We start from the raw sequence: 20722 nt of genomic DNA, 5'->3' as shown, positions 1-20722 counted from the left end.
ATCTTTACTGAATGAATTCTCACTGATAGAAAAGGGTGAATGTTTTAAAAAAGAAATCAAAATTAAAGGTAAAAATAATTTAATAAATGAAATTTAACTCAAACAGTTCTATCTTCAGAGAATAAGCAAAGGCAGCACAGGAATAAAACACAAATCCTAAGGAGCAACGATGTTCGTTATACTAACTTAAAGACAAAACTAAGCATCTTCAGAGACCACAAAGAGGACACTTCGGAAAAATATGACACTTCACCTGCTGTTCTAACATTTCAATAAGTGTATCCTTAAGAAGTATAAAATTCTATTGCAGAAATACCGAATATATCTATAACTATAGAGATACAAGGTATAAAATACATACATTTATGTGACTAATTACAGCTATAGAAAACAGATACTGTTTCTACTACAAGCTTCAGAAACTCATGAACACACATAAATGTTCCATCTTACATTCCACTGTTACTACTGCAATAATTATAGTGCCTTATATCTACTTACAGATGCATTCTGTCTTTCTGTAATGATATTATGCTCCTTAGGGATATACTTAAAAATGTACATACATCATTTATATTAATGTCACCTATAATACAGCTCATGCATGAACTCCAAAGTGGTGTCATTTCATTACTGCAGAAGTTATGAGAGAAATGAAAGAATACAAAGGTCAAGGAACAGCTACTGAGATATTCAGTGATAAGAAACGACTGTAAATGACAGTAACAGTAGGACAGCACTGTTCAGATAAAAAGGTGGAGATTTATACTGTTTTGTATGTCTACAATATCTTATATTAAGAAAACTATGTCATAAATGATAAAAATCACTGACAAAAAAAAAGACAAATGTGAAACCCTCATGGTTAGGGAATACTCCACAACAGAATTAGTTTCCTCATTTGTTCATTCTTTCAATACTTCACTGATACTTATTGAGCTCCTCCAGGCTTTCAGTGTGAGATATAGAACTAAAAAGTCAAATACCTATATTATCAGTCACAGCAATTTTACTAGTAAACTTTTCTTAGAAATTCCTATCACATGTAGGATTTTTGGACAACCAGACTTAAAGCAGTGTACTTAATAATGTGGGACTCATAACACAAAATAACAGACATTCTGACTGGAGGAAATTTTTCAGGGAAGAAAGAGGAAACACAAAGATACAGGAACTGCAAAGACAAAGACAGAATATTAAGACAGTAAAAACTACAAACCTGACTTTTTCCTTATGACACTTTGCCAGTGCTTTGCAGAGACTTGGATCAGGACAGAGATCAAGTGGTGATTGCCCCTTCTTATTTCGAATGCTAAGGTCAGCACCATTAGCTGCCAAGAAACAGGCAATAGATGCTGCACTCTTCTTCTCTGCCCCCTGGGTACCAAGTCCCATTATTAACTGAAACCAAATGAAAACAGCCATGATTTTCCCTTTAACAATCTGCAATCAATTTTTACCCTGTGTGTGTGTGTGTGTGTGTGAATAATTATGAATTTCAGTCCTAATACCTACTCCTCTTCTTCCCTTTCTTCAATTTTCTCAAGCATTTGGTTTGAGACCTGACTCATTCTCCAGAGGATGAGAAGTGGCTCAGCACAATCAGATGTCTACCTCACCTAAGTGATCAGTTTAGGGATGGACACAAGAAAGTTGATGTGGCATCATGATGCTAAAAACAAACCAAAAACACAAAATACAAGATCCAGAAAGAGACCTTCATCTATATGGTTAATTGGATAAAGGCATACAGGCAATTCAGTGGAAAAAGGTTTAAGTCTTTTCAACAAATGGTGCAGGAACAACTGAACATCCACAAGTGAGAAAATGAACTTTGATCCATATGTCATAGTGCACATAAAATTAACTGAAAACCACATACCTAAATGCAACAGCTAAAACTTGATAAATTTTTAGTACAAAATAAGAGAAAACCCTACAGATCCTGGGTTTGGGAAAGATTTCTCAGATGGGACATGAAAAGCAGAAATAATAAAAAATAGTTTGGTTAAAATTATACTTCATCAAAATTAAGAAATTCTGCTCTTCCCAAACACTGTTAAAATGCTTGGATAGTGACACATGCCTGTAATCTTAGCTACTGAAGAGAATGAAGAATGAAAATCGAGACTTTGAGGCCAACCTGGGCAACATAGCAATACCTCATCTCAAAAAAAACGAAAAACATAGTTAAAATGAAAGGATAAAGGCTGGGTGTGGTGGCTCAACCCTATAATCCTAGCTACTTGGGAGGCAGAGATTGGGAAGAAAGAGGTTTGAGGCCAGTCTTGGTCAAAAAATTAGTGAAAACCCCATTCTCAACCAATGGTTGGGTTCAGAGGCATGTGCCTGTCATTCCAGCTACATGGGGAGGACAAATAGGAGGATACAGTCAAGGCCAGCAGGGACATAAATCAAGACCCTATCTCAAAAATAATCAACACAAAAAGGGCTGGCGGGTGCGTACAGTGGTTGAACATCTGTCTAGCAAGTGTGAGGCACTGAGTTCAAAAAGAAGGAAGGAGGGGAGGGAGGGAGGTAAGAAGGGAGGAGTGAGGGAAGGAAAAGATGATGCACACATGAGCACTTCTCACTCTTGCCATGCCCTGAACCATTCCAGGATTCTGCCTACAAGAAAGACATCACCACATACAGCCACTTGACTTCAACTTCCAAAACTATTTAGATCCAGTATATTGGGAAACCCTGGATGAACTGAAGCACTGTCTCTTAGAGCTTTCTAAGAATGGGGTCTGTGTTTGTGGAGAAGGTGATAAGGATGAGCATTTACTTTGGAGCACCCCCTACTGAAGAAGAGAATAACTGTATCCATCAGAATTAGTCATATATCCAGCTGATGCATTTGCAGCTGTGCCTTACCTACACCTCTTAGAACTGTGCTTGGAGAAGATGTCTCTAGTGCCTGAAAACTACAGAACATGTACTAATTCTTGAAAAGTGTGCCAGAACATTGTTGACTAAGCTATCACTTCTATACAAAAAAGACAGCACTTTGTCAATTATAATGACCCAAAAAATGGTTCAAAAAAGAATTAGAAGGGAAAGACAAGCCACAGACAAGGAGAAAATGTGCAAACCACATGTGATATGAATTTATATTCAGATTATATTTAAAAATTTGAAAAAACAGTAAGAGAACAGAGCTCAGTAGTATAGCACTTGCCTAGCAAGTATGAGGCCCTGAGTCAAACCTCTAGCACCTCAAAAAAATAAAACCAAAAGAAAACAAAGAGCTCAAAAAAATAATGAAAAAAGAATTGAGCAGATATTTCATCAAATATATGTGATGACAAGCAAATGAGAGATGCTCATTACCAGTAGTCAACAGGGAAATCCAAATTCAAATCAAAAGACACACTGCACACCTATTTGAATGGCTGAGGCTAAAAAGAACTGCACAACTTTGCTAAGAATGTGGAGAAATATCTGCTACTTAAAATGACTGCAACTTATATGATTCTATTTCATATAAGTATTTAAAATACACTGAACATATTCACCCTCCTTGATCCCCTTCATTTATCACCTCCCACAGGACCTGTTTTACAATCCTATCCTTCATTTTTAAGTTCATATTCATTTTTCAAAGGAGTTTGACTCACTGTGTTTTTCGATGGTTCCCAGGCAGCATCTACTTTCCCCACATCTTGCATATCTTGAAGCTGACGTAGCTGAGACAAAGTGTGATGCCTTAGAGCTTCATGCAAAGGAGTATCTCCATCCTTATCCTGAATGTCTAGCTTTGCACCTGCACGGACCAAAAGCTAAAAGAGGAAGAGATGCTTTACTTTGGTAAAGTATCCACACCCATAAAAAATGATAACATATCTAAAGTAGCATCCTATACCTACTACAAGGAGTTGCCACTAAAGCTAATGATTTTGATATCTTTGCTTCCTACTCTTCTATACCCCTGTGGCTTCCTTACAAAGAATGATGGCTCCTTACAAAAAGTGATGTGTTCCTGGTTACTTAAATATACTGAATTACAAGAAAACAGAAAGAAATGAGAATAAATATGTTGTTTAATTCATCTACTATAAGACGTCTTTTTCTCCTTTTAATTATAGACACTGAATTGAGAGTTAAAACTTTTTTACCATGACCACATAATAGTGTTCAAAATTCTCCTACTATTTAAACAAATAAGCAAAAGTTATTATTAATTTCATTCTCTTTAGCCAATTTTCTCCAAATATATGGTTAGAAGAAAGTAAATGAAGAATTTTTAGCTAGGGGATATCAAATAACAATAAATGTAAAAAATGTCTGCTGAACTACAATCTCTTATATAAAATATATAAATGACATATTTCAATAGATGACTTAAGCAGTAAATGTTAAGTTTAAGATTTTGTTGATGGTGCTTTAACAGATTTCCTTATCTTTTCTGCAAATACCATCAAGGAGCTCTGAAAAAAATATCATCTATAAAATCAATCACAAGCATATGGTCTTACTTGCTTTGGCAAATTAGGGTTTCTTTTACTTCTTTGCTCCAAAAATGTTTATAAAATGTTACTTAGGACAGTATTTCTCAAATTTGAACAAGTTTCAGAATTACCTGGGTGACTCGTAAACCAGGGATTTTCTGATTTAGGTTTGAAGCAGGGTACAGAATTAACTTTTCTACCAAGTTTCTGAGTGATACTGCTGCTGCTGCTTCAGCCTCAATTTAAAAATTGAATGCTCTCCAAAAATAATTAAAACAACTCTCTTTTAGCTATTTTGTTTAAAAATCATCAGATTAGTAAAATACAAATACATACTTTGATCCTTTTGGAATCTGCAATGAATGTCCAGCCAAGTTTTTAATTTATAGTTTACTCTCAATTATACACACTGGGAGGGGATGTACTTTTTAAAACTAAACATTACTTTAAATTTTTCCTCATTTAATATGGGAATTCACAAATCTAGGAACAACAAGATAAAGACTTAAACACAAAATTTCAAGATTTTTGCTATCAGAAACTAAAACACTTGGACTGGTGATGTGGCTCAAGTGGTACATCGTCTGTATGCAAAGCATGAAGCCCTGAGTTCAAACCCTAGTATTGCAAAAAAGAAAAAAAAAAATTAAAACTCTTTACCCAACTGATACAAAATATTAGCCTAAAATATACCAATATACAATATAAAAAATAAGTTTTGCATTGAACTATTTTTTTTTGAGAACTCTAACACTTTTATTTCAATTTCAAAAAAGTCTTAAACTCAGCCTGGTTAAGAAAATACTATGTACACACAAGTGAATAAATGAGTAATAAAAAATTTTAAAAAAAGAAAATACTATAAGGGGGGCTTGGGCTCAAGAGTGCTTGTCTAGTAAGCTCAAGCTCAAGGTCCAGAGTTCAAACCCCAGAAACACCAATAAAAAAACCAAGACAGAGAGACAAAAAAATAGAAATTACTGCAAGCTAAAATTTATGTTAATAAATACTTTACCCTAACAATTTGGGTGTGCTGTCGTTCAACAGCAAGGTGTAGTGCAGTTTGTTGGTTCACATTCTGGATATCCAGGTTTGCATTACCCTGAACAAGAACAAATTTTAAATGGTTAAATTTTGACAACAAAGAACATGAAAACTATTCATGAGGAGTAACACTGGATACTACTGAGAACTTTCTCCTCCTCTGAAGATGCTATGACGTTATTCTTACATGGTAACACAGTAACAAGTGTTGTTGATGCAGAGAAAAATGGATGAGGAAGCAAACTTTCTAAAGCAAAGCACCAAGTTTAAAAAACTTGCTTCTATTTCAGTAAGTCCATCTAGGAGTAGTGCAAGGACAAAGCACAGTGCAGAGCTCCAACACAACTCTCAATCTCCACTGAGAGAATCAATTCTTTTGAATTGTAAGTGTCTCTGAAAAGCTACTGAGTCTTCATACTAGATTTAGATTTACTTTCACAACCTGGTAAGGTCACTTTCTCTCCTTATATAATTGAACTCTTCCTCATTCAATGGAAAGAAAACTTTGCTTGAGGTAAAAAGAAGGTGATGTTTACTTAGTACATGAAAATAGTTATTGGGCTGGAGGTTTGGCTCAATGGTAGAGTACCTGCCTACCAAGTGTGAGGCCCTGAGTTCAAATCCAAGTACTGCTAAAAAATGTGGAAACATTAAGGAAAGAAAAGAAAATAGCTATTAAATGAAGAGCAGAAAGTCACATGTAGAGTCCTAAAAGAGCCACGGACTACACAAGAACAGCTGACACCTAAGTACAGGGACAAGGGACTGAGGCGCACAAGAACTGACCTTGGACTCAGAGGACCTTGCTTCAACTCTCCCATTATAAGCTATGTGACTTTTAGCAAGCATTACGCCATTTCATGCCCATCTACTCAGTTCCAAAATGGTGACAGTACAACTTATTCCAGAGATTTATGTAAGACTTAAGAAAAATAACATGAAAATGGCCCAGCACAATATCTAGCACAATTTTTTTAATGAAATTAAGAAAAAAGCTAAAGATTCAAAAGATACACTCTTGTTTAGGTCTTAAAACCTTCATGTCCTCTGATTACAACTCCATCTGTCACCTGTTCTTTGTTTGTTTGTTTGGGCTGTCAGGTAGAGCTGAAACTCCAGTAATGGTATGCTATATTCTGGAAGATGGGGCTTCTGATTTGTTTTTGTTATAGTATTTATGTTTCTTTGTGGTTACAAGACACTTGATCTCAGTTTACTTCATGTCTGTTCTCATATAAATATAAACAGTAGTGAATTTTCTCTATCACACAGATTTTGCTCCAGCAAGGAGCTATTCTAAATAAAGCTGCCACAAACATTTAGTACAAGTATCTATGTGGCAATATGTCTTCTCAGTACATACCTAATAGTATGACTAGGGGGTCACACAGTGAGCACATGCCCACCTTTGTGAGAAACCACCCAATTGTTTTTCAAAGTAGTTGCTTTAAAAACATGCCTGGGTTTATAACTACAAGGAGATGAATTCTGCCAACAATATCGATGAACTTGGAAGCAGATTCTTTCCCAGCCAAGTCTCCAGATGAAAACAAACTTGACAACAATCTACTTCAGCCTCATGACATCCTGAGCAAAGGACCCAGGTAAGCTGTGCCTGGACTTCTAATCCACATAAACTGTTAGATAATGAATGTGTTCTTTTTAAGTTTGTAATAATTTGTTATGTAGCTACAGAACACTAATAGAGAATACAAAAGCCAAGCATAGGTGGCTTGTTCATGCTAATCAGAGCTTCTTAGAAGGCTGGCATCAGAAAAATCTCCATTCAAGGCCAGCCTGGGCAAAAAGCAAACCCCTATCTCAAAACAACCAGAGCAAAATGGACTGGAGGTATGGCTCAAGTGGTAGGGCCTCTGCTTTGCAAGTGTGAAAGCCCTAAGTTCAAAACCCATTACCATCAAAAAAAAAAAACCCACCAACAATGTATGTGAATTCTAATTGTTCCATATTCTAATCAATACCTGGTATTGTTTGGGGGGGCGGGCAGGGAGTCTCACTATGTAGCTCACACTGGTCTTGAACTTTTAATCCTCCTACCTCAGCCTCCCAAATAGCTGGGATCACATAAGTGTGCTACTAGTGCCTGATTTGTTGGTCTTTAATTTTTGATGAAGTCCAATTTATCAATTTTTTCCTTTATGATTATGGCTTTCTGCCTCCTTTAAAAACAAACAAAAAAAAAACCTATGTGCCTCCACATCATATGAAAATATATTCTTAGTTTTCCTCTAAAGTTTTATGGCTTGAGCTTTTCTGGGCAGGTCTGTGACTCATTTAATTTTTCTATAAGATATGAAGTAAAGGTCAAAGATTTATGTTTGGAGGTTGTATTTTTTCATATATATATGGACATCTACTTGTTCTAACATTACTTTCCCTTACTGAATTACTTTGACACTCCATCAAAACTAATTGACTATACACTTGTGGTTCTTCTACTTCATTCTCTATTCTTTTGATCTGTATGATTATCTATACAGAAAATACTAAGAAATCTATAAATAATCTACTAGAACTTATGAGTAAGTTTAAGCAAAGTCACAGAAACTTGGGCAAAATGTAAAATAAAATTGTATTTGTATATACTAGCAATATACAATTGGAAACAAATGTAAAAATGACACAATTTACAATAGCATCCAAAAAGTAATACCTGCAAGAGCAAACTCCCAACAGCCTTTCAACAGAAATAAATTGATTCTAAAATTGGTATGAAAAAGATCTAGACTTATAAAAGAAATCTGCAAAAGAAGAAAAAAGTTGGAGGATTTATTCTACCTGATTTCAGTGAACGACAGGACTGTAAAATAGGTACAGTGTAGGCGGGTAATTGTGAGGGGGGTGAATGGAGGAGATAATATATGAAATAGAATGATGAAACCTCATGCAACTGTTTTAAGTGGGGTGAAGAGGGGGCCAAGTGGGGGGATGGTGGGAGAAATCTAACCAATGTACAATGTAAGGCTATTTGGAATTGGAACAATGAATTCCCCCCGTACAATGAATATATCCTAATAAAAATGAAAAAAACAAAAACAAAAACAACTTAGTACAAAGCAGTAATACCCAAGGCAGTGCAGTGTGGTATTGGACAGTCATTTAGATGTAAATGAAAAAGGGTTACCATCACTAACAGCACTAAATTTAACAATAAGGACTTAAAATGGGGGGGGGTGGTGAGAGAAGGAATTTAACATTTGAACTACTTTAAATTACTGGAGTTTTGGGGTATACATCTTATAATCTGATACTTAATTACTGTAATGTTCTATTTACTAATTGTTTCATCTTAACTAGACAGTTCCTTGAAAACAGGAACTATAACTAATTCTTTGGTAACTTCAGTGTATCTACAGGGAATATGCTTTTCTGAAGCATTTAAAAATTGTTGTATATGCTAAAACATTATAAAACTGCAGTAAACAGGTTACTCCCACCCCACAATCTAATCTCACAAAACAAAGAATTAGCTTATTTAGAGATTAATGAAATGACTAAGGTATTGTTGTCCAGCCAAAAATTCCATCGGTCCATCGACAGTTAGCAACCCAATCCCCCAATCTTGGCCACAGTTTTAAGTCTGATGACAACTGGCCACACTAACTTAAATATCAATTGGACATTTCTTGGGGCTATGGTTGACTGATACTTCCGTAACAGTAGCAGCAATTCTGGGAAATCTCTGTTACTTGATGTCCACTTCATCAGACCAATCCAGGAAGGCTGTGCAAAAAGAACGCTGTGAACTGAGTGATTTACACACACATAGACGCACACACCTTATATCTAAGAACCAATGTTAGCAGGGTATATTGGTATATGCCTATAATCTCACCACTCAGGAGGCAGAGGGGCAGAAGGATTGATTGGTTCAAGATCAGCCTGGGGTACATAGCAAACCCCTATCTCAAAACAAGAAAATAAACAAAGACAATTATTAGAAAACAGAATGTGAATTATAGCTGAATTTAGTAAGTAAGTATTTGAAGAATTAATAAATTAATGAATGAGAATGTTCCAAAATTCTTAAAAAATTATTGAACCACTTTCCCTACCTGATGTACCAATAGTTCGGCAACTTCTACATGATTATTCAGAGCAGCCAGATGCAAAGCAGTATAACCATCATCTTTCTTCTCATCCACAATCCATGGCCTTGGTAATTTTGACAGCAAAACACGCATCGCACTGAAAGTAAAGTTCGTATTATTTTTATATTCATAGTTTGGTATTTTCAGTGTTTGTTTTTCAGTATGTTCTTTAGAAAAAATATACTTGAAACTTGAAATCAAATGAAGATATTCCTTTCTATAGAAAATCATGTCCTTAGAAACAACGAGAAATTGAACTATTCTAATTCTCAAATGTAAAGCTTCTGATATTTTGAGAGGTAAACAAACTATCACTATTTGGAGAATAAAAGCAAAATAGAATGAGAGGCTACAAAGAGAAAACATAAGAGGAAAAATGTCCAAAGAGGAAAGGAATATACTATAATGAGAACACAATTTTGGCTTTGTGAAATCTCTCAGGCTCAATTTCAGTAGTTCATATCAATGAAAGAGTTAAAAAACAGTTAGGCAACAACAACCACAAAAAAAGAAGAAAAAAGAGTGATAATTAATTCAGATTATCATGAATGGCAGAGTTAAAAGTCTGATATATATATTTATAAGTACTAAATTCAGTTTAGAACAAAATGCATAAAATGGCAACTATAATGTAGTATTTAAAATATACAAATTGGCAATAGAGGGTTTCTAAAGCCAATTAAAAAAAAAAAGAAAAAAGACAAGCTAAAAAGCTTCAAAGATTTAAAAGTACAAGCATTTAAGAGCAGCAGAACTATCAAGAAATGAATGCTCTCCCCCAAGTAGTGGCACATGCCTGTAATCCTCGCTCTAGGGAGGCTGAGGCAGAAGAGGTGAGTTTGGGGTCAGCCTGAGGTACATACTGAGAACTGAGAAGATGGCAAGATGGTGACAGAGTGACATCACCTGCCGTCTTCCACACAGATGTACCCTATTAAACCACATTTCTCTCACCTAAGTCCCGGCAGAACTGCTAAGAAAGTGAGTGCTAGCTGGCAAAGAGTTTTGGTCCATCAACGGCCCTTGAGTACACCAGTAACTGCAGGCAAAGCAGATTCAGGGGATCACAGCTCAGCAGCTTTCCACACGGGACTGCCACTAGAGTTCACTGGGACTTTGGGAGAAATGTGTGAGACTGGGCGGGAGGTGGGTTTTGAAGACCCAGACTTCAAAAGCCTTCACTGCAGATCGCATTCAGATTTCCAAAGCCTCTGCCCCTATACTGGAAAAGGAGTACAAAAAGATACTATTGCAAAGTCAAGTCTCAAGAGAGTGGTCTGAAAGATTTGGACTGGGATGGGGGTGGGGGAGGAATATATAGATCACTGTTCAATAATGCAACTGAAAATTCTGATTTTTTTTATGTTTGTTTTTGTCGCTGTCTGATTTTAATTGTTAATAAATGGGCACATGAATTAAACAGTTTTCAAAAGCAGTACAAATGGCTTAATAAACATGAAGAAATGTTCAACATACTTAGCTATAAAGGAAATGCAAATCAAAACTACAGTGAGAGCCCATCTCACCCCAGTCAGAATGGCCACCATCAAGAAAACAAACAACAATAAATGCTGGTGAGGGTGCTGGGAAAAGGAACCCTCGTACACTGTTGATGAGAACATAAATTAGTACAATCTCTATGAAAATCAGCTTGAAAGTTCATCAGAAAGCTAAAAATAGACCTGCCTTATAACTGTGCTATACCACTCTTAGGCATATGTCCAAAGGATGCATGTACATCAATATACAAGAAAGATACCTGCACACCCATGCTCACTACAGTACAATATACAATAGCTAAGCTGTGGGATCAACCTAAGTGCCCAACAACTGATGAGTGGATAAAGAAAATGTGATATATACACACAATGGAGTATTATCCAGCCAAAAAGAAGAATGGAATTATGTTGTTTCAGAAAAATGAATGAAACTGGAGACCATCATTCTGAGGGAAATAAGCCAAGCTCAAAGAGCCAGCTATCACATGTTTTTTGCTTATATGTGGAATCTAGGTCTAAAATGGTAATGACAATAATGAAAATGGGACATGAATGTAAAAGGACTACAGGGAGAGTGGAATCAGTGGGGGAGGAGGGAAATAAACAAAGGGTACCAGGAGTGAAGAGGTTCCAAGTCTATTACATCTAGATATATGAAGCTAGCATAATGAAAACCATCAAATACTGCTTAAGGGGGAGGGGAGAGTGGGACTAAGGGAACATAATGGAAGAAGTGAACCTGTTCAGAGTATACTGTGTGTCTATGAAATTTTCACAGTAAAACTCCCTTGTATTATTAAGGATTCCTATAAAGAAAAAGAATGAAAAAGAGAAAGAAATAGAAAAAGAAAAGATGCTCCTTAAAGAAAAAGCTAGCCTACTCCCTCCCCAAAAGAGAAAAGTAAAATTAGAGGCAACTTTTCTTAAAAGATTTCATGTGGAAAACCTAAAATGTTCTTTTGGGGGAAACTCTCTTAAGTGTCTTAAGATTTAAGACACTTAAAATAACTGCTCATGTAAAGAGTGCTAGTTGCTGAAGCAAAGACAAAAACCACTTGATCATCTCAATAAATGCAGAAAAAGCCTTTGATAAGATCCAACACCATTTCATGATAAAAGCTCTAAGAAAACTAGGAATAGAAGGAAAGTTCCTCAACATTATAAAAGCTATATATGACAAACCTACAGCCAGCATTATACTTAACAGAGAAAAACTGAAACCATTCCCTCTAAAATCAGGAACCAGACAAGGATGCCCACTATCTCCACTCCTATTCAACATAGTACTGGAATTCCTAGCCAGAGCAATTAGGCAAGAAGGAATAAAAGGAATACAAATAGGTAAAGAAACTGTCAAAATATCCCTATTTGCAGACGACATGATCCTATACCGTAAAGACCCAAAAAACTCTACTCAGAAGCTTCTAGACATCATCAATAGCTATAGCAAGGTAGCAGGATATAAAATCAACATAGAAAAATCATTAGCATTTCTATACACTAACAATGAGCAAACGGAAAAAGAATGTATGAAAACTATTCCATTTACAATAGCCTCAAAAAAATCAAATACCTAGGTGTAAACCTAACAAAAGATGTGAAAGACCTCTACAAGGAAAACTACACACTTCTGAAGAAAGAGATTGAGAAAGACTATAGAAAGTGGAGAGATCTCCCATGCTCATGAATTGGTAGAATCAACATAGTAAAAATGTCGATACTCCCAAAAGTAATCTACATGTTTAATCCAATTCCCATCAAAATTCCAATGACATTCATTAAAGAGATTGAAAAATCTGCTGTTAAATTTATATGGAAACACAAGAGGCCACGAATAGCCAAGGCAATACTCAGTCAAAAGAACAATGCAGGAGGTATCACAATACCTGACTTCAAACTATATTACAAAGCAGTAACAATAAAAACAGCATGGTACTGGCACAAAAACAGACATGAAGACCAGTGGAACAGAATAGAGGACCCAGATATGAAGCCACACAACTATAAGCAACTTATCTTTGACAAAGGAGCTAAAAATATACGATGGAGAAATAGCAGCCTCTTCAACAAAAACTGCTGGGAAAACTGGTTAGCAGTCTGCAAAAAACTGAAACTAGATCCATGTATATCACCCTATACCAACATTAACTCAAAATGGATCAAGGATCTTAATATCAGACCCCAAACTCTTAAGTTGATACAAGAAAGAGTAGGAAATACTCTGGAGTTAGTAGGTATAGGTAAGAACTTTCTCAATGAAACCCCAGCAGCACAGCAACTAAGAGATAGCATAGATAAATGGGACCTCATAAAACTAAAAAGCTTCTGCTCAACCAAAGAAATGGTCTCTAAACTGAAGAGAACACCCACAGAGTGGGAGAAAATATTTGCCAACTATACATTAGACAAAGGACTGATAACCAGAATATACAGGGAACTTAAAAAACTAAATTCTCCCAAAACTAATGAACCAATAAAGAAATGGGCACGTGAACTAAACAGAACTTTCTCAAAAGAAGAAATTCAAATGGCCAGAAAACACATGAAAAAATGCTCACCATCTCTAGCAATAAATGAAATGCAAATTAAAACCACGCTAAGATTCCACCTCACCCCTGTTAGAATAGCCATCATCAGCAACACCACCAACAACAGGTGTTGGCGAGGATGCGGGGAAAAAGGAACCCTCTTACACTGTTGGTGGGAATGTAGACTAGTACAACCACTCCGGAAAAAAATTTGGAGGCTACTTAAAAAGCTGGACATCGATCTACCATTTGATCCAGCAATACCACTCTTGGGGATATACCCAAAAGACTGTTACTCCAGAGGCACCTGCACATCCATGTTTATTGCGGCACTATTCACAATAGCCAAGTTATGGAAACAGCCAAGATGCCCCACCACTGACGAATGGATTAAGAAAATGTGGTATCTATACACAATGGAATTTTATGCAGCCACGAAGAAGAACGAAATGTTATCATTCGCTGGTAAATGGATGGAATTGGAGAACATCATTCTGAGTGAGGTTAGCCTGGCCCAAAAGACCAAAAATCGTATGTTCTCCCTCATATGTGGACATTAGATCAAGGGCAAACACAACAAGGGGATTGGACTATGAGCACATGATAAAAGCGAGAGCACACAAGGGAGGGGTGAGGATAGGTAAGACACCTAAAAAACTACCTAGCATTTGTTGCCCTTAACGCAGAGAAACTAAAGCAGATACCTTAAAGCAACTGAGGCCAATAGGAAAAGGGGAACAGGTACTAGAGAAAAGGTGAGATCAAAAAGAATTAACCTAGAAGGTAACACCCACGCACAGGAAATCAATGTGAGTCAATGCCCTGTATAGCTATCCTTATCTCAACCAGCAAAAAACCTTGTTCCTTCCTATTATTGCTTATACTCTCTAAAACAAAATTAGAAATAAGGGCAAAATAGTTTCTGCTGGGTATTGAGGTGGGGGGGAGAGGGAGGGGGCGGAGTGGGTGGTAAGGGAGGGGGTGGGGGCAGGGGGGAGAAATGAACCAAGCCTTGTATGCACATATGAATAATAAAAGAAAAATGAAAAAAAAAAAAAAAAAAAAGAGTGCTAGTTGCTGAAGGTGTGGCTCAAGTGCTACAGCACGGCCTACCATGTATGAGGCCCTGAGTTTAAACCCCAGTACTGCCAAAAACAACCCAGAGAGAATGCTAAACTTGGCATGGACAGCGTTGATACATATGTTACAACAATGATTGCATAAACAGACATGTCTGTGTGCATATATGATTGTGCATGTGATGCATATTAACTCTTTAATTTTCATACTCCACTTTGAAAAAAAAAAGCAGTAAGAACAGAAAATTTTGGCAAGTATGCCAAAAATACAAAAGGATAAGAAATGTATAATAATTGGGATAGATTTTCCTAAGATGATACAGGTGAGACATAAAAATCTGAAATGGAGAAATGTTATATACATATGGAGATATAAATGAAGATGCAGGATAAGAATATACACAAATGAAACTGAGAGTCTCTAAAATAATGAGACCAAAGCCTCCCTCAAATGACTCGGAATTTTTCTTTTTTTTTTTTTTTGGCAGTACTGGGGTTTGAACTTGGGGCCTTATACATGGTAGGCAAGTACTTGACCACTTGAGATACTCTGCCAGTCCAGAATGTTTCTTTTCTTCTTCTTTTTTTTTTTTTCATTTGGCAGCACTGGGGTTTGAACTTAGGATCTCATGCACACTTGCTAGGCAGGCACTCTATCACTTGAGCCACTCTGCCAGCCCTTTTAGGCTGTCCCTCCCTCCCCCACCCAAGAGAGTGTCTCACAAAGTATTTGCCCAGGGCTGGATTCAAATCGTGATCCTCCTGATCTCTGCCTCCTGAATAGCTAGGATGGCAGCAGTCTATGAATCCCATGTAGGAACTTCAAGAGTTCCAAGAATAGGGTTGGGAGGATCCAAGAAGCTCTAAAATTGAACTTATGTTAAGAAGTTTATAACTTTTATCGGATTTTTTTTTTTTTTTGAGACAGGGTCTTGCTATGTAGCCCAGGCTTGTCTTCAACTTGGTATCTTCCTTAGCCTCCTAAGTGCCAGGACCACACACCACTCATGTACCACCAAACCCAGCTTTTTTTTTTTTAACCCAGATTTGGAAACAGATTTATGGCTCAAAGCATCCTGAGTATCGTAGCTTAAAGATCCCCTTCTGTAGCTATTACTGAGTTCTAACTACTGTTCAAGTGTAGCAGACATTTTTGGAAAGCTATGGACTTTCCTCCAGAGACATACACATCAAAATCTTTACCTACAATTTTATGACAACCCCTAAAATCCCATTCATGGACCTCATACTAGACTAAAATTGTTTGTATTACAGCAGTTTGTTTTCAGTCACTAATGAGCATTTTAATCTTCCTCATTCCATGGGTTAAAATAAAATACTATGTACACCTTAACGCAGATCCTTAATAGAGAAAATTATTAGTGCCATGCTGTATTTCTGATGTCTGGATAATCCAGATGATAATGCCATACATTATCTATTGGCCTACACATCAGACTGTATAAGAAACAGTTTTTCTAGAAGACACAAGTATTAAGTCATGTGAAAAAAAAAGTTTTATTAAAAACAAAATGCCATCACGAAAAACAACTTGTTGATTTAAATTTAAACTGTAATATAACTATATTGAAAAAAATGGTAATAACGGAGGGTGTTGATAGTTTTAAATCTTCATTTTCCATAACTCAAAATCCCCAGATGTCTTTAATTGATACATTAATTAAGAAACTGAATGAGTAGCTCCAAATTACTGATGAGGAGAACAAAGGAGTAAAGAGAGATGAAGCAGAAAACAGTTACCTTTCATTATAAACAAAATAGTACCACTTAACTAGGTACATTTTAATTTGTACCTTTCTTCCTTTTAGCCGACATACACACTCTGTTTCAAATGGTAAGTTTAAAACTGACGATAAATTTTAAGTAGTAAAGTACAATCCATGTCAGCTTCATCAAGTATACCATACTGTCAATCCTCCAGCCTCAGCCTTCTAACTGCTAAGATTACAGCTGTGTACCCCTGCACCTGGCTAAGTCTTGACATAGGCCATCTGCTGAGATGGAGCCATCATTTACATGTTCTTCTGGCCTTGCACTTCATGAGTAAATAAGCAAGAAGAGCTCAAGTCCCTAGAAAAGAAGAGCCATTGGTTCACAATGTTACTTAGGCACTCAGCCATAAATGATACATACTCTTGGAAGCCTACTATCTCTGGGCTCTCTCCATATGTTGTACCTTTTTGGTTTTTCCTCTCTTAGTGTATAACTGAATTGTGAGAAGGGACAGATAGTAATCCCAAGGTTATCTTTGAACAAAAATTATCCTATTCCCTTCTGGATTGCATTCTACAAAATAAGTAAAATCCCAACATTAAAACACAAAGTTCAGATTTTTTTTTTTGGAGGATTGGGGGAAATTGTAGGCCAGGCTGTCCTGGAGCTCACAATTCTCTTGCCTCAGCCTTCCTAGTGCTGAGATTCCAGGCATGTGCCACAAAATTCAGATTTCCAGAAAGCCCAAGTTTTCATTTCAGAATAATCTATTATGTTAGTAAATCCCACTTACATAAACATTGTAAATTATACTAAAATGTAACCACAATTAAAATACAGTTGGCCCTCCATTATCCATGGATTCCAAACTTGAGGATTCAACTAACTGTGGACTGAAAATATTCAGGAAGAAACACTGCATCTACACTGAATATACAAGAAGACTTTTTTTTATTTGCCATTTTCCATAAGTGATACCATGTAACAACTATTTATACAGCATATGCACTGTATTCAGTGTATGAGCAATCTAGAAATGATTTCAAGTACACAGGAATATGCATAGATTATATGCAAATTTGCCATTTTATATAAGGGACTTAAGCATCTGTAGATTTTAGTATGGGGGTTCCTAGAGCCAATCCCTGACAGGTATAAGCTTTGCTTCCCTCTCAATACTGACAGAATAAGAAATATGTAATAAAATTAAAATTTCAAAGAAACGTGGCACTATTTAGACCAAGTGCCTCATTTTAAACTGATCTAAAATTCTAATAATACTAATGAGGTGTTTTTAATAGAAATGGTAATTTCGGATTTCCCATAGAAAGTGTTATATTGGTAAATGAGGTAAGTAAATCAGACAACAGTTAAGTAAATTAACGTGCAGTAACAGACAGAGAAAAAGATTTGTAGAAAAAGAAATCCAGATGTTTAGTTGGGTACCAGAATGGAAATGTAACAAAAAGACGAAAATTATGTGTCTTTGTCAGATAATAATGGTTGGTTAAAAGAAAAGGAAAAAAATGGTTTGTGGGAAGCCTGGAGAAAGAATGAGAAAAGTCTGTAAGTATACGCCAGAATTATTTGAAAGAGTTCATGACAGGCAATTCACTGTCCTCCAGTAAAATGCTATCCCCATAATCAGTACATCTTCATGTGTAAATTATCACAGGTTAATGACAATGACTTTAAAATCATCCAACCATCTGACTTACTGATTTCCTTTAAGTTTCTCATAGATTCATTTGTTCCCGCAGCATTATCAACATTCATCTAAAAAAGACTTCCCAAAAGTTAAATCTTTAAAATATAACACTAATATTGATTTTAAAAAGTCTAAAATATACTTTCCGGTATATTTTATCAAGTATATCTAGTACTTGACATACTTTTAAAAGAAAATGAGACTCTACTTAATGTTTTGTTTAAAACAGAGATAGCAAAATCAACTCCATTTGCTCGTGTGACTTGAAAAGCAATGTTGCAGAGAGCCTCCAGTCAAAACTAATGCAAGTCAGACATGACGAAGTCAGACATGATGGTTATACAAGCCTGTACTACTAACGTTCAGAAGGTTGGGCAGGAAGATCACAAATTCAAGGTCAGCCTGGGCTGCACAGCAAGACCCTGTTCATAAAACAAACAAAAACCTGCAAGGGTTAACTAACCAAGAATAGGTAGATTCATTTTTTGTTATTGATTGACGGATTGATTGGTTGTAGTGCTTGGAATCAAACCAGGGCCCTGTCCACATTAGGGCAAGTGCTCTAGCTCTGAGCTACCCCTGTTTGAGAACAATTTTAGATTTACAAAAAATCAGTTTTTCTTAATGTTCCTTCTCTATTTCAGAATACATTATATTTGTGATTTCTTCTTAGGTTCCCTTTGGCTGTGACAGTTTCTCAGACTTTCCTTGTTTTTGATGACTCTAGATTTGAGGGGCACTAACTGGATATTTTATAGAATGTTCCTCAGCTGGAATTCATCTGATGTTCTTCTCATGGTTACACTGGAGTTTGGGTTCTTGGAAGAGGTCACATAGGTAAAGTAAACTTTCAGCACAGTATACCATGGGTACATACTATCAACATGGCTTATTACTCTTGATCTTGACCCTGATCACATGGATGAGGTAGTGTTTGTCAGATTTCTCTGCTGTGAAGTTTCTCTTTTTCCCTATTGTTATACTACATTCTTCCCAAGTAAGTGACTGCATAGCCCCACACTTAAGGAGTGGAAGTTATGTGCTACTTCCTTGAGAGCAGGGAGGGTATCAACATAAACTATTTGGAATTCTTCTGTACTGGAGTTTTGAGGTGGATTAATTTCTGACCCCTTTAGCTTAATTAGAAATTGCCTACCCCCTCAAAAACTAAACAAAACAACACAGAACCTCAAGAAAAGAGCCTGTCTTTGGGCCCAGCCTGAAAGCTAAACAAAGGGTAAGTGAAGCAAAAGTCCCTGGTTTGTCCTCTCTTGCACCCACAGTGGCTCAAAACAGTCTGCCTCCTTTCCTTCCATAGGGCAGCTGATTTTAGGAACACACAACATAACCAAAAAGGCACTGCAAGCAGTTCCCTTCAGCTAGTTGTTATACTGCAAGCGCCAGGGACCACAGAGTTACAGTAATAAAGGTATTACTAGCTCAATAAATTAATGATCTGATTAAGCCAACAAACTCTCCCCTGTGGAGATTTGGTGATATTTTCCCTAATGCTCAAACACTTCTTCAATTCTGAACTGTTAAGGACATGGATGTTTTAAAGATAAGATCTTACTACCAGTTAAGCAGGCATTTGTGAACAGTGCCAAAGAAGCATTAAGTTGCAGAACAACTAACAGTGGTGCCTAGCATAATCCCTGGCACATAGTAGTACTCACAATGTTTGCTGAATAATGAACAAATGAGTTCTAAGAAGTAGACGGGACAAGCAGCTGTCTACATTGGTATGTAATATTCAAATGGCACTGTCTCTGCTGTCTTTTTTTCAAAGACAGGGGATATTTTTCCAAACAAATCATAGCAGGTAAACTATGGAGGCCTTACATATTGGTATTATTCAATGGAAAAAGAAATTAGAATAGCACTATGGCACATACTAGGTGTTCAATAAAGTTAACTGGAAGTTAAGATAATGAAAAATCCCTGAAATAACAGGTAAAGCAGGTTAGTCCAGAATCCATAAAGGAACTTACTAAGAAAGGTGACCAAGCAGAAGTTATTTGGGGCATGCGAAAAGGTGACTCCAAAACTTAAACATATTTCTTTCAAAGAAGTATACTTTACTTACCTACTTATACAAATCAAAGTTCCCTTGAATGTAAATAATGAAGAAACAAACAAGTGAATAAGCAATCACCTTACTGATATCCCTGCTGAGGTAGGAATATTAGTAATTCACTATATTTCAGGTAGACTGTTGAGTCCCCAGGCTTGGTAATTCTCTAACTCATTTCATTTATTACAAACCAGAACAGCAGCATGGCATGACGTGAAGAACTTCCAGAATGACACCAAATTACCATAGGCTCAAATTCTAACTCTAGCCATAGCCAGAATTATTTAACTATGACTCAGTTTCCTCATCTGTAAAATGTGAGAAAATCACAGGTCATACCTCACAGGGTTGTTACGAAAATTAAAGGAGTTATTATTTATTTTTTAAAAAGGCTTAGAAGAGCATCTGGCAGATAATACATTATATGTTTGCTAAAAAAATATTTTCATTGCTACAAAATAGCAAAAATGGGATAATTTGGGAGTTAGAA

The 20722-nt window shown here is 36.3% G+C and overlaps 1 protein-coding gene across 2 annotated transcripts in view; it reads right to left on the bottom strand.

The window, feature by feature from the left end:
- Positions 1-20722, bottom strand: part of Mib1 (MIB E3 ubiquitin protein ligase 1) — a 131343-nt gene that overhangs the window by 17269 nt on the left and 93352 nt on the right. For both annotated transcript variants that reach the window (XM_020163561.2, XM_074070144.1), the window contains exons 13-16: positions 9575-9707; positions 5470-5556; positions 3624-3785; positions 1220-1401 (exon numbers count right to left, since the gene is read on the bottom strand). In XM_020163561.2, the coding sequence (XP_020019150.2) occupies positions 1220-1401; positions 3624-3785; positions 5470-5556; positions 9575-9707 (564 nt within the window). The remainder of the gene's footprint in view (positions 1-1219; positions 1402-3623; positions 3786-5469; positions 5557-9574; positions 9708-20722) is intronic.

This window comes from Castor canadensis, chromosome 4 (genome assembly GCF_047511655.1).
Source record: "Castor canadensis chromosome 4, mCasCan1.hap1v2, whole genome shotgun sequence".
NCBI classification, from domain to species: Eukaryota; Metazoa; Chordata; class Mammalia; order Rodentia; family Castoridae; genus Castor; species Castor canadensis.
The sequence above is the reverse complement of the archived record's forward strand: the minus strand, read 5'-3'. Positions and strand labels throughout refer to the sequence as shown.